At 37.9% G+C, this 15179-nt stretch overlaps 1 protein-coding gene across 1 annotated transcript in view; it reads left to right on the top strand.

The window, feature by feature from the left end:
- Positions 1–15179, top strand: part of RABGAP1L (RAB GTPase activating protein 1 like) — a 232786-nt gene that overhangs the window by 52806 nt on the left and 164801 nt on the right. Inside the window, exon 13 of the mRNA XM_066555794.1 lies at positions 362–512. Coding sequence (XP_066411891.1) covers positions 362–512 — 151 coding nt within the window. The remainder of the gene's footprint in view (positions 1–361; positions 513–15179) is intronic.

Genomic DNA, 15179 nt, shown 5'->3' on the forward strand with positions numbered 1-15179 from the left:
CAAATATTTAAATTGAATTGTCTGCACAGATGGCATATTTTTCTCTTTCAATTCAAATTGTTCTTTATTAGCCAGCGTATTTAATTTCTGCAAGTGCTTATTGTTAATTTTCCTTAATCTCTCCACACCTAGAGAATTTGGATATCACTAAATTTTGCCACTGGTTTTTACTGTAAATCCTTGCAGAGTTTTTGCTTTCCATCTGACAAACACTAACTACTGTAACCAGTGGAAGAAAAGTTTGTGTTGTCTATTGCTGACTCTGCTTTAGTGAATAACTTTAAAGATTTTTAATGTTTTTAATCTTTATTTTGACCCCTGTAGTTGAAGTATAACAGGAAAATGATCATCTTTGTTTCAGGCACAATAACCTTGTTGTGAGACCAAATGGGCTGTCCACTCTGGTGAAGAGTGGTGTTCCAGAAGCACTGAGGGCAGAGATCTGGCAGCTGCTGGCAGGATGCCATGACAACCAGGCAATGCTGGACAAATACAGGTTGCTCATCACAATGGTAAGGGATTTATTGTTTGTTCTTTCCTTCTTTTATTCACTCCTCTTTTCTTTGATTGAGATGAGTTCTGCTGGGCAGCAGTTTTAGTCAGTGGCAGGGCAGCAGAAGAATGAAGCAGTTTGACTTGTTTTAAACAACTGAAATTATGATTATGTGACTTTACCTCCTGCCATGGGTACTGCTGCATGGCATTAGCAGTAGAAATTGCTGAACTATATCTGTAGTAATGCTTGACATTTAGCTTTCTGTTCTCTTGCTGTGATGATGATAAGAACATCACCTTGTTCAGGTGTTTGCTTGTGGGTTTTTTAATAAACTCACATCCATCACTTTGTTATTTTTAAAGCTTGTTTTAAGTATGTCTTCATTTTAAGGGTTTCAATTCTTAAAAAAACTCAAACAAAATGGCACAAAATTGAGTATTTCTTCTTTCTGTTGTTTATTTTTAAAAAGAATGTTAAAAACATTTGGACCTAGCAGGAAACCAGTCTCCCTGCTGTATGGGTGAGCAGAGAGGAGAATCCTTTTAGGAATCCATCCCATCAGTGCAGTCAATTAGCTTTCTAAGAAGTCTGTGGAGCTGTTTGGTCTGTGATGGCACGAGGGAGGAGCTCTGTGCAGTGTCAGAGAGAATCTCAGTGTTTGGGTTCTGAGGCTCTGCCCCTGCAGGGCTGTCACAGCTCTGGGAAGTGCAGCAGTCTCAGATGCACTTTAATGGCAGAAATGGATGGAGGTCATTTCCTCTGCTGCTCAGAGCAAGTGCTGGCTTTGTTACCTGCCTTATGAATTACCTGTCCACACAGAAATTCTAGGGTAGATGCTGTTACTCAGAGTTTCCTTTCCTAATGTTTTCATATTATTTTGCTACTTGTCCTCTTAATTTGACATAATTAATTATGCTTGTGAAGTTTAGAAGCATCCCCAGCGTGAGAGCTGTCCTGGTGTGGCTACTTTTTTCTTTATCAAGAAGGAAGAATGTTTTGCTACTGTAAATTTTTCATTTTGATGTTGTAGCTGTGTTATATTTTCCTTAGAAACCATTCACAGGACATCTGTCATCTGTATGGTGCATCAAAGCCACCTCCATTATTTGTTCCTGCTTTCCAAAAGTGGGAGAGACGTTTGTTTCAGGGTGGAGGAGGGAGTGGAAAACTTCTAAAATGCAATGTTTATCTTGATGCTGAGGCCTTGTGCCTTAAAAATACCTTGTAACACTTGGCCTTTTCACTACAGAGGTATTGCAGTGATGTGTATTTTGGAAGATGGTATTTCATACAGTATTTAATATGAAATATTGCACTGTTACTGATGAAAAATTGAAATCCTCTGCTGAACGGAAGCATTTATGCAAACAGGGTTTTTTTCTAAAGTGAATGATTTTCCTTCTGAAGTGACAAAACTTCTTCTGTAGTTTGTCTGTCTAAACTGCTGGCAATCACATCATTTGGCAGTGAAAGACTCTTGAAAGGAATGAACAGGAGAGCCTGTGCCATACCAAAGGTAGGGCCCATCTTTGGGAAGAGTTAATATGGGATGCTCCAGAAAAAAGTGTCAGCTGATTTTTTTTTAATGAATTATTGTCTGATATTTATGTCTGTGAACAGAACTTTTCAGTTTCATTTTGGTGTGTCAGTAATGTGAATTAAGCAGAGATAGTAGTAGAATATGTATTTTAGTAGTATACACTACTAAAATCTTGGTTGTATGTATTTCAGTAATAACCTAATAATAATTTAATAATGTTAAGCTTTAGAGTTATTTGGGTATTAATGACTGTTCACTTTCTTCTCCTGTATGAGAAAGCAGAACTGATTTCTTTTATCTGCATTTTTGTTATGCCAATATACCAACAACACAAACTTTATTTTTTCCACAGTTATTTAATCTTCCTATCAAATCCATTGTTTTCATCTTGATTCTTTCAGTTTATGTATATGTTTGTACAAATTCATTGTCTCCTTGTGTTTTGGTCATTCTGCTTGATGTTTCTCTTCTGGAAGCTGGATGTATTTGTGGGTGCCTTGATTATTTCAGCAGTATATTCCTTGAACATATGTGTTCCTGAGCCAGTCCTAGGGGAGTGGGGAGAGCTGGTGATGCTCTGCACTTGCAGTCCTGGCAGTCAAGTGGGCTCAATACCAGAAGAAGGATGTGGTACAAACATCTGTGTACTTGCACCATTGCCTACTGACACCCCACAATCCCCCAGAACCTCTCTCTCTCCTCAAAGAGCTCCCCATTGCTGCCAGTCCCTGGAGCAGTCCCTGAGGTTCTGTCCCATGGTATCAGATCCTTCCTCTGAGCCTGCTCTCCCAGCACTCCAGCACTTCCCTGCTCATCCAGCCTGACCTGCACCCCTGGGTTAAATTGATAATTGTGAGAAACAGGGCACTGGAGACCAGTAGAAAAATCTCTGCCATGAATCTGTCACAGCTTGAAAGATGAACTCAATACTTGGAATTATGAATACTGAAAACCTGATTTATGGTTGCCTCTACTGGCGACAGAGCGAAATCTGGTAAAAACTCTGATTTTACTACAGTGTTACTGGTGAACTTCTGGTGAAACTGTGCTCACTGGTGAGAGTTGTGTTGTTGGCAGGCCAAAAATGTGTGCCTTGTGATACTCTGAGTGACAGCAGACTCTCAGCATTTAAATTTAGTTTAGAGACCATGGTATAGACACATTAGCTGTTCTGTTCCAGTCTTGTGCAGCAGTGCTGTGTTAGATTGGCCAGCTATCAGTCCCATCACCTAAGAAATCTGCCTGTGCTTTTATCCTGTATTTATCCATCTGTATGCAAAGCTCTGGAACCTGCTGCAGGGTTTCTCAGCTACAGGAGTGCTTGGTTCAGTTGTGTTCTGTAGGAGAGGGGTAATTTGGGGCTTGTTTTAGAATCTCAATTCAGCACTGAAAGCAAAATAAAATGTCTCATTTAGAAAAGTTAATGCTGCACTTATTTTCTCCAAAAGGCCTCCATGTCCTCTAGTCCAGAAGTATGTCAGGAATGATCTGATGAGCTGTGTTCCCTCTTCCCTAGATCAGAGCATTCATTTTCAATCTCTAGGTGAGTTTGGAGTTCCAGGAGGAAAGGGAGAAAGAAATCCTTGTGTTCTCACAAGTACTGACAAGCACTCTCTTAGGTCTCCTGCTGAGTTCCAGCTTGATGATTACCATGAGCTGCTCAGGAATTTTGACTGGAGCACAATAATAGGCCTTGCATACAATTTTAGAGAGTGGGAGTTGTGATTTGGCAGCTGTTTCATTTCTGACATATATGTAAATGTGTTCTGTATGACAATCAAAATCTGCCTTACTTCCCTTGCCATGGGCTCTTCACAGTGCCGCACGTGGCACCTGACAGGAAGGGGGAAGTCAAATATACATCAGTAGGGATAAACATGTATTTTTATTTATGTAATTATTGTAAGGAAAATAAAATCAGAGTGAGAAAAATCTGCTTGTGATAATGAAGAGGTAATACTGTACTTAAAGAGCTTTTGTAAAAGCATGTCTGATCTGTTTGTTAAAGAATATAGAAAAATGTGCACGAGCTGAGGTCAATTCATTGACAGAGTGTTTTCTCCTGCATTCTTGGCATTATTTCATCTTCACTGGTTCCTCTCCAGAGACTGGAATGAATTTTTCCATGATAAGTGTATTCAGAGCTCTGATAAACTGGTGGCTGCCAAGCCCCAGTGTAGCCTGTTAATGATTGGAGTGAGTGGTGATTGTCTGCTGCAGGAATCAAGGATGGTGCTCCCCTTGCCCCAGTGTGTTCTTGTCAGAGCAGGTGTCAGGCACTGTCACTGTGTGCATGAGGAGGAATTTGCTGTCACATGATGGCAGTGTTATAAATAAGAAGCTTGACTAGGCCAATATTCAAGCAGCAATCAATTTATTAATTTATATGGTAAAGTATGAGCAATACAGCGCTGGGTACAGTGGGGGAAGTTTTCACTCCAACTGCACACCAATACTCGAGGGTTACAGGTATTTATAGGGGTACTCATAAACTTTCTCAGCAATTTCTATTTCCAATTTTTACTCATCAGCAGTTTCTAGTCCCAATTTTATGTCACAATTCTATACACTATTGTGATTTAGTTTTTCTCAGGATGTATCCCTAAAGGAGTATCCCCAGATGGTGCTGGTTGGGTTTCCAAAAGAAGAAAGACGAATCCCATCTGGTGGAGTCCAGCTCCCCAGACGTGGGTCCACCTTTTAATTGCAAAGACTATAAATCTAACAACAGTGATGTCCAGCTTCCCTTGGTCGAAACTATAAATCCTTGAGTTGAGTTCATCTTCCTTTCTCAAGCTGCTTTTCTCTGTTTTGTTAAGGTGTGAGATAAGCAAGTTTCCTTTATATATATTCCAAAGCTATAGTTTCAAGGATACAAACAATATTCTAAAATTATACTTCAAAAGGTTATTATTGCAAAACTCTTTAAGGATTAACTACAAGCAAAAAGCAACATTCTTAACGCTTTAATTCCAATGTTCCTAAATCAACTAAGGTTAATTGCAAACAAAAGATAGGTTCAAAGGCCTTCTTCCATGCTTTACTTTCCTCAGTTATTAGTAGAATTCATCTTTATAACTGTCCCATGGTCAGTCTCCACATGTATCACAATCACAAATACACACATTGCCTGTGTGTACCTGACACCAAACACAGCTTTGTATTTCACAGCAGTGATGTGGCAACTTAGCCTAAAATACTTGTTGCATCTGCATGGGGACAGATTTTTTTTTATTGTCTCTTACACTGCTTATTATCAGAGTTTTGCTTCTCTGTTTGAGATGGTTTCATTCTTGGAGGAATTCTCACTGCTGAATTTCTAGGGTGAGACTTGTTTCCTGTCAGGGCTGAGTGTAGTAGTGTAAGAAAAATGAGAACAGGAACAGGAGGCTGTCACTCATCTTCTGTAGTTTGAAAACCTTTAGGTGGACTGTTTTAAGGTAGCATTTCTGGTTCTAAACTGTATGATTTATTCATAAAAGACTTCCAGTTTGCAACAGGAATTCCCTTAAGAAATGAACTGTATGTTCATCTAACAGCCTATATAGACTTATTTTAAATGCAGCAGCTGCTGTGGTTTAAGGAAGCAAAACTTCTTTTAAATTTATTATTATCAGTTTTTAAGTAAGATCAGAAAAATAAGCCTCAGATAAAGCAGATGTTGGTTGTAGTGTATTACTCAAAACAATGTAAGTTTGTGTAGGAATGAGAATGCCTGGTTTTGAACTGATGATGACATTGAGTTGAAGTTCTTAAAGAAAGATGGAATGGCTGTCCTTCCAAATGACTTGTAAGAGAACCAAAAATAGAATTATTTGTTTATTGTCATAATTTCCTTTGGCAATATGAGCATGTGCCCAGGACAGTTAGAGATAATAACTAATTAAAGGGTCAGGCTTCAGAAGACTTGGCCAAAACCCAGCTTTTTCTGCTGACTGTATTTTTGGGGTTTTGTCTCTGGACCAATAACATTTCATGTCACTCCACATGAGAGTGAAAATCCTAAGAATTCTTCCAAGCTCTGAAAGGCATGAAAATAACAGATCTCAGTAATTTAATAATTTGAAAATGGCACTAATCAAGGGTGTCACTACTCCAGCAGTATAATTCTCATGCAATGGTAAGCAATTATAGCAAAGTATTTTCCATTGCTGCAGAAGGTGGAGCAAATGGATTGGATTTGGGGCTGGATGAAATGAATCAATTTAGAGCTAATATATGTAGTTTATCTGTTCTGTTCGGACCAGCATTGTTATTTCTTATTCCTAGAAGACAAATCCTCTTTTTTTTAAAGCAAAAGAAAACCCAAAAGTTAAACTTGCAGGTTTCTGGAATTGTGTCTTGTCCAAAATTAAAAGTTAGAAATAGGATAGATGAAAATAGCAAAAACTGTTGTTGAAGTTTCACGTGCTTAAACACAATCTTCCATGTCTTGAATTAACTCTGATTATCTGTTTCTTGGAGCATCTCTCTTCAGACTGAGTTTCAAGGACTGAAGATCAACTTTCATGTAAACCTAATGTAGAAATGTATTTATATTTTAAATTTTGAATTTATCCAAACTGTTCAAACAACAAAAGGTATTTGCTTCTTTGGTTTACACTTAATATTTACTTGGCTTTTTAATTTTTATTGCCAGTTTTCATAGTTAGGAAAAGGAAAACTGTGGAGATCACAAGTGAATCACTGTTTCTCTCCAAAGAAGATTAAATGCAGTTGACTTTGAAACTGGTGCCTTGATGTCAGGTTTGTTTGGTTTTGTTCATTTAGTTTTTTTAATTTATTTTATTTGTGTGAAGCAAATACAATTTGTGTGAAACAGTTTAGCTGGGAATTGAGAGAATTCCTTACACAGGAAGGCTGTTTTAGTGTGAGTAGAAAATGAATCAAGCTTGTTATTTGCAGCAATACCAAAGGATGTGAAGTTAGCACTAAGGAGGGGAAGAGGAATATTTTTTTTTGTCCCAGTGGCATCGTGCAGGGTTGCACTGCTCAGTGTTCTGAGACTAATTAATCAGTAAGGGTGTCTAATTAAAAAGATGACTGTTCACCAGCTGCCACAGCAGGCTGGTTAATGGACTGAAACATTAGAGTATTTTTGTAGAAAATATTTGTGTTCAGAATGCTGCATCTGTTTGTCCTGATTGAAAATGGGGGAGTTTAGGCCTCCATAGCAAGGAATAGATTTTTTTTTTGCCTATTTATTTTGTCTCCTTACTAATTAGGAGTTGTGTTCCTTGACTTTTAAAGGAAATAGATATCAAGGATGGCATAGCAGTATACTAAACAATTGTAAAAGATCCTATTACATAAGAATCAATGATCATTATAATCAAAATGTGATTTTTTTTTTTCAGTTGATGGAAAAGAGAAAAAGCTGATACCTGTTACTTTGCTTTTTGAATATGAGGCACTTGGGCATTAGGCAAAATAATTCTGGAGGAACTGATTGCTTTTTCTGAGTTTCCTGTTTCTTTGAAATTCTGTATATATAGGCAGTTTCTTAGGTTTTACTTCTCCCCACCTTTTCTTAAAGGATAAGGATGACTGTTACTCAACTCTTCTCTTAAACTGAGATAATTCATTTCATGGCAAGTAGAGCCTTGATATTTTTATAATGTAATATGGTTTGTAGAGACAAATCAGCTCCTGCTGGTTGGAGTGATAGGAAGCTTCATTTTTGGTGTAAGCTGATCTGTTGGTGCTGACAGTTACAGTCACCTACTTTGAATTATTTTAGTGGTGCTGCAACACTGTGGGACAATAAAGTATATAGGAACTGAAAATACTTACTAGAAATCAGTGAAAAATTATTGTCTCTGAAGAGTAGAAGTTGATACAATTTTAATTCTTTAAATAGCTTCATTTAAATTCAGACTTCAGATAAAAGGTTTAGTTCATGATAAATGTACCAGGGTACCTAGTTCCACAGCAAATGTTAATGTTTCTCTTACCAACTCAGGAATAAAATGTCCCTAAGGTGAATTTAATTTGCTAAGTTTTGATTCATTTAGCACTCATCTGGAAAAATTCTTTCAATTTTGTGTGCACAAAAGGGAAAATCTTATGCTAAGTCTTCATCTTCAAAGGAATTAATCAGTTTAGTGACAAGTCCCTTCAGGAAATAAAGGAGGAGCATCAATTAGTAGTTTTTATTTTTATGTAATCTAAATTTTAATGTTTCTGTATGATACTTGAGGTGGAAAATATCACAGTAGTATTTTATTTTCATGGCCTGCACAAAATTATAAAATATTCTGCTGCATTAAGAATTTTTCTGTAGTTTCTTTTCCATACATAACCACATATAAGAACACTAAAATAACACCCACAATACAATTCCTGGCTCTTCAGGTGATATATGGCCTCTCTGCCCTAAAAGTCACATCAATTGACACATTTATTCTGCAGAGTGGAGTAGAAATGAGATTTGCATGTGCCCTCTTGGAGCCTGTTCTGTTTTTCTGTGTGAGTTTATGATCCATTTTCTGCAAACCGGGCCAGCAGAGTTGCCCATTATTTCAAACAGGGCTAAAACCAAGGGAGTATCAGTATTGTGGCCTGAATAGGTTTAAATGATGATTACTGGAAGAATTGATATTGCCCCAGCTAGTGTCATAAGCTTAGGATATATGAATATTGATGCAGATAACAAGTGGTTTTTAAGTAGGATGGAATTGGGATGTGTCATTGCCTCGCTGTTCCCTCAGAGTGTGCTAAGAGCTGCTAGGACTTGGCACCTCAGTGCTGGTTTGAAAATCCCTGCTATTCCTTCCTGGATAAAACATAAATAGATATCCCAGCTGAATTTGAACGTTGGTTTGTTAGTCAGTGTTGTTTCCCTGTAGCAGTAATGATGCTAATGCTGAAAGAGCAGCTGGACTAGGGACATTTTAAACCATGGTTTTCTACATCCCTGAGTAAAACTGGATTGTTTTAGAGGTTCCCTGCAGGGTGTGTTGTCTTCATGGAATTCTGTGGGTATGATCTTCCCTGTTAGCACGGGGCACTGCTTACCTGAAGGAAAAAGTAATGTCTGTGTCCACTGCCAGAGCTGGGTTTGCTGAGGGATAATTGTGTTTGAGGCAATCAGCTTGCTCTTGGTATTCCTCTTTCCTCTCCAAACCACTTCTTCCTAACCAGCCTCTGTTTTCAAATAAAGATTGCATAACTGGCATTCAGGAGGCTGCAGTGCTCCAGAGCTGGAGCTTTAGAAATCTTAAATACCTTTATTGGAGAAAGCAAACCACCTTTTCCTGACTATTAGTTGCTGATTTCAGTATGTTAATATTTGATGCTTAGAGAGGAACACAAGAATCCAAACATTTGGTGTTTAAAGTCTCTTAAAATGCCTTTAACACCAATACTGGTGGTCAGCACTTCAATAAAGCTTGTTTTACCATAGCTGTGGACAGCAGTTCAGAACAATGGGAATAGTAACAAACCCAGCAAGGTTTGAGCTGCATGTGTAGAATATTGAAGTGTACAGAAGTGATGAACACATCTCCTAAATCCAAACTGGAATTTGATATAGGAGTGAATTCTGAACCTTTATGTATGACTTCTTCATGATAAAACCCCCAATGACAGGGTTATTTGTATGTTCTGTAGGATATTCTTCCAAGGGCCTGAGCTGGTATTAAGGTAGATTTTACAGTAATCACTTCAAAAGAGATTAGAAACCTGTAGATGTTCTTTACAGTTTGTATCCATTAAGGAATTTTTTCCCCTTTGCAGTGATGAGTGTGGTTTTACAAAGAGTCATATCTCCTGTCAGGAAACAAATTTACAGCTGCTGAGGTAAACTAACCAGAAGGAGATTGTTAGAAAGAGTATATGCAATAGCAGACTGCAAACAATCTTTTATGTAGGTTTTGTGGACACAGACAAATATTTTGGCAGCTAGGAATTTTTTTTTCTTGCTGAGGGTTTTCATCAGTTGCTTTTTAAACCGACAACCAAATGCTGATGATATGGAGCAGCACATATTTTAGTCATATCCTGCATATGACAAAGCTGTCTTCAGATGGGTGGTTTGTCTTCAAAGTAATCCAGTTTCAAAATACAACCTTTTTTTTTTGACTCAGTAGTACAAGATGCAGCCTGCATTAAAACTAAATAGTCATTAATGGGGATGGCAGTTTCAGCCAGCCTGCTTGCCAAAAGAGGTATCTTTTACTGCATGTTCCATCTCTTCTTTATACCCTTACCTAGCATTTGCAGGGCTAGTCACAGTAATTGTGGAGTTTTATTTGGAAAATTTCCTTCCCCCCATTGCTCTCAGAGAGGATCACTGTTCAGGTGTGGTGTCAGGGTGAGATGGGAGCAAGCACTGGGGCTGGGCAGGATGGATGGGTGAGGCAGCCTTAGGCAGGTTAATTACAGTAACATTGCAGTCTAATTACACTTTTTGGTCCCTGTATGGCAGAAGAATTGGAGCTACCTTTTGGATCTATGCCCCCTTTCATGAGTTTGTAAATGTAATTCCAGAAAGTTCTTTTAGGCTTTGTTGTCACTTGTCTAGGATTTCCTTTCCTTTTCTGCAAAGACTCTCTAATTCTTCTTTAATGGACATTTGAAAATATGTTAACACACATTAAGGATAAAATACACCCAAAAATGCTAGACTGAGTATTCTTTGGTGGTGCATTTATGCATGCATGTGTGTGTGTTCAAAGCAGAATGGCTGCCCCGATACAACAAGAATACTGATGCTGGATGCCAGCAGTGGATTTACACAGCTGGCAGTCAAGGAGTAATATTTGGATGTCTGCTCATTTATTTTGAACTCAAAACCATGTATTTCAGGCAGCCATGCACTTGATTGAGTTTAGGCTATTACACAATGAGGAAGTTAATTTCATAGAAAGCTCAGAGCAGCAGTAGCTGGTTGGCTTTTCAGGACTGTCTGCAGTGTCTGGTTGAGTCAGGAACAAGCCTTGGAAACAGGCAGCCAGGCTGCTTTAGCCCAAGCAGAGACATGCTTCTGAAACTTGGATTTAAAGTCTTGATATTCCCACGTCTAGGATTTATCCTGACTCCTGAAAATGTATGTAGAGTGAATATTGTACATGGAGTTTCCTTTGCAGAAGCTGTTAACTTGGTCATAGATTAGGTAAGATATTTACCAACATATTTTACATTTCTGGAAATGGTAGCTTCCCATGATGCTTGAGAGGGGATGAGTTAACTGTGTGTCCAGCCTCAAGAATTAATACGGGGGCTGGGGAAGCAAAACTGCAGAAATCCACATGAATTTTCAGTGTTAACCTTGTTGCGCAGCCCTGTGTATTATCTGAATTTCCAGTGTACATCTGATTTTTTTTGCTGCAACAAGGAATCAATCTGATTCTTCTCCATTTAGTGCAAGCAAAGAGCCTGACTTTGAGCTGTGTTTTTGGCCATGCTAGTTCTGCTCACTGGAAGCTCTTGTGGATTGTGGTGAGAGACTTTTCATGTGGGTCAGAAAAGAGATATGAGTACTGCTAGTAGCAACCTTAATTTTCAGTGCAGTGATGCCAAAATAAAAGGCACAGGCTGTGTTAAAACACCAGCTTACACTGGGATCCTAGCACATGCTATGTACATGGTTTAAGTGCAAATATTTCCAGTACAAGTTACTGTTTCTAGTCATAATTTCCTGAAGTATCTGTTAAATACTTTGCTTATTATTAATTAAGGCTTGTCTCAGTATGGCTTTTGAAATACTGTTAATTTTAAATAGAAATAGCAGTTTTGACAGTCTGAGAAATAATGGATAGGAGAAGAGTTCTCTGAGATTGAAAGTACTTGTATAATTAGGAGCCCTGAAATGGTCATCAGGGACATATCTGAAATTTAAAGATATGATCATCTTGTAGTCGTAGGTACCTTTATAATTCCATACATACAGAGACAGAACTCTGCTGCTTCAGACAGATTAATTTTGCTATTTCCTAACTTTCCAGTACTTCATTTAAAATCATTAAGTAACCTTTATCATGGAGTCCTAGAATGGTTTGGGTTGAAAGGGACTTGAAATCTCATTTTCAGTCCACTCCCTGCTGTGGTGGGCAGGGAGAGCTTCCACCAGCCCAGGTTGCTCCAAGCCCTGTCCAGCCTGGCCTGGGACACTTGCAGGGATCCAGGGGCAGCCACAGCTTCTCTGGGCACCCTGGTACATTTTGTGGAGCTAGGAAAGGTCACTGCACATCAGAGAAGTGGTAAAATGTAGTTATTTCTTCCTCCTGACTCTGAGAACTTGCAATGTGCAATTTTCTACTCACCTTGAGATGCTCCCTTGCATTCCTTAGAGTTCTCTGGAATTGTACTAATTGGGATCTCTAAAGCAGAATCCCCCCCAAAAAACCCAACCTCTGTTTGTCTTTGAAGCTCTTCCTGTAAATTGAGTCATAGATGATACATTTTAAGCCAGCAGAATGTTTGATTATTCTACTTTTGACTGCCTTTAAAATTCTAGTTGCCATAACAACTTTATTTCTTTATTTTTAGCACATCAGTTGCCATAACAATAAAATATAGCTTTTTGAATGTAATCATTTTCCCTTAATTTTTTTGCTTTGTTTTATAAAGCACCTTCTTGGGGGGAAAGGAAATGTGCCAAAGCTCATCCCCTGTGAGCACTTGGGTTAGAACATTAGCTGAAAAATAAAGCTTTTTATAATCTAGCCTTATTCCATTTCTATGGCATTTTTTCTGACTACTGAGTATTTTCATAACTTAGGCAGAAAAATGAATGCCAATCATTTTCTTCAAATAATTTTTACTTGTTTAAAACCTTTCTTTGTAAAAAAATTGCTTTTCCTCATTCTTATTTCTTTTAGTTAGTGTTATTTGAAAACCTTATCTGTTAAGAGGATCATTTCTAATATTTTTTTTCAATATACAGAATGTCCATAAAGTCACTGAGTTAGAGGGAGTATTTTGTTCAGCATGTGAATATTCTGTGTTTGGGGCATTTTGATGTGATATATCTTTAAAATATATGAACAAAGATACTTATTTCCAGCTTCAAGCCATAATCTTGAGCAGAGGGGAGAGGTTTATGTGTGAATTTAATATTGGTGAAAGAAGTTGGCCTTGAATGTAATCTGTAGATTTGACTTCCCCATTTCCTGGTCGTGTCCTTTCCAAAAGGATTTGTAGATATCAGTGTTGTCTTTATATTTAACCTCTTCTTAGTTCTGTTCAAGTATATATTTGATTTTAGGTTTTTTTTTTTAAGAGATGGGAGATATCAGGTTTGGTAGTTCTTCTAGAATAAATGATTTCTTAGCTCACATAACATTTTACATGTGCCAATTTCTGGCTATAAATATAAATGTCCTCATTATCTAATAAGACAAAATTTGCTAGTTATTGGAAGTTGAATGTATTTAGATGTCATTAATCTTGAAAAAGTTATCAGATGTATGATGACTTTATAAATTTTAATTAGCTAATTTTTAACTCAGGGCTGGGGGGGGGAAAGTCAGTAATTCTTGCTTTCAGTGGCATTTTCCTAACACCTCTCATTTCTGGATTCCATGTCTGTGAGTTACCCAGGAATGTACTTCCAATGTTATTGGCAACACTTTCCCTGTAGATCATTCTCAGCAGGAAGCTATTCCTTGTCCTTTCTCATATATGGATATTGATGCAAGTGTGTTTAGATCCATGCTGGAGGAGAACAGAAGTGATACCTCTTCAGCACTTCCAGCTGGGAGGAAGATTTGGTCTAAATGAAGCTGAGCTTAAAAATCCATAAAAAGAAATTGTGCCACCCTTCAGGTTATAAATAGTTATTGTGGCATATCCTTCTCATGTTCCTCTTTCCTGTTTCTTCACAATGTGGTAGAATAGTAATCCTGAGTAACACTTAGTTTAAAATAGTCTTAAAAATCCACTATTTACTTTATTTTTAGCTTTTTTGTTCTCAAGAAGTAGTGGAATTGGATTTACTGGGATTTGAGGTTGGTACCACCTGCTCCCCAGTAGACCCTGCACTAAAACAAATAGCAGCTCATTAGTTCTGGACTGATTCTGCCCCTACCAACACTTGGAGCTGTGCCTTCATCCCCTAAATGATCCTGGTTGTTCAGTGCTTTTCTGAGGCACCTCTCGTGTCCTTGAGGAAGAACTATTTTTAAAGAAGTCTATTAAAGGAACAGTTTAGGGTGGAATGTATCAATTCTGTAATCAAGTAAAGCATGAATTTTTGGTGTGAGCAGGCACTTGTTTCCAGCCAGCCTGTCTGGGTTAGACTGGATGTTCTGGGAGGATGTTCTGTGATGGTTTAACCCCAGCCACATCCATGGATAGGGGATTTGAATCTGTCCTTGCTGTCTGACTGAGTTTGTCACATAAGAGCTGGCAGTTCACTAAGAACTGCTAGAAGAAAATACTTAGAGTACTAAGAAGAGAGAATTAGACTGAAGTGGAACATCCAGACTTTTGATTTTGAAGGACAGGTGTATGTGGGTTCAATCCTTATGTTCTTAGTAGTTGCTTTTGCATGGGCCCTACAAGTTGGCTGCCTATATTAAGGCTGTAATAAATTATGCATCAGTTGAACTCATTAAATCAAAATTGCTTGCCTTTTAAAAGGTCATGCTGTAGTTTAAGAAAACTGTTTGGCTTGCAGTGTGTGAAAAATTGAAGCAGGCGATCACAATGTTTGGGATTTTTTTTTTAATAGCTTTAAAGTTTCTTATTCTAGCTCTGCTGAAATGGAATTACTGCTAATACTGACTGAGCTTATGCTCCTGCCAGGCAAGCTGGAATCCTTTTCAACATATACTTTCTTGGTGCCCACTTGAAATATGCTTTTAGAATACCAATATCTATGGAATGTAATTCCTGGCTTCACACAGACAAAAGTATTAGTAAAAGTACAACTATGTCAAAATATGTCTCTAAAAGGTTTGAATGAATGCAGTACTAAAATCTCTTATGTATATTTTGAAATATGAAAAATTATTCCCACAGGAAACAGCAATGCTACCTGCACTGTGCAGACTATTATCTACATTTCAGCATTTTTTCATTTACAGTTCTCTTAATTGCTTTTGTCCTGTGATTTAATGTTTTAATTGTCCCTTGAAAGATGGGAGCAGTGGAGGATAGTAAGTTGGTGTTGTTTTGCCAGTATACTTTTCTATTTCT

This window comes from Molothrus aeneus, chromosome 9, assembly GCF_037042795.1.
Source record: "Molothrus aeneus isolate 106 chromosome 9, BPBGC_Maene_1.0, whole genome shotgun sequence".
NCBI lineage: Eukaryota > Metazoa > Chordata > Aves > Passeriformes > Icteridae > Molothrus > Molothrus aeneus.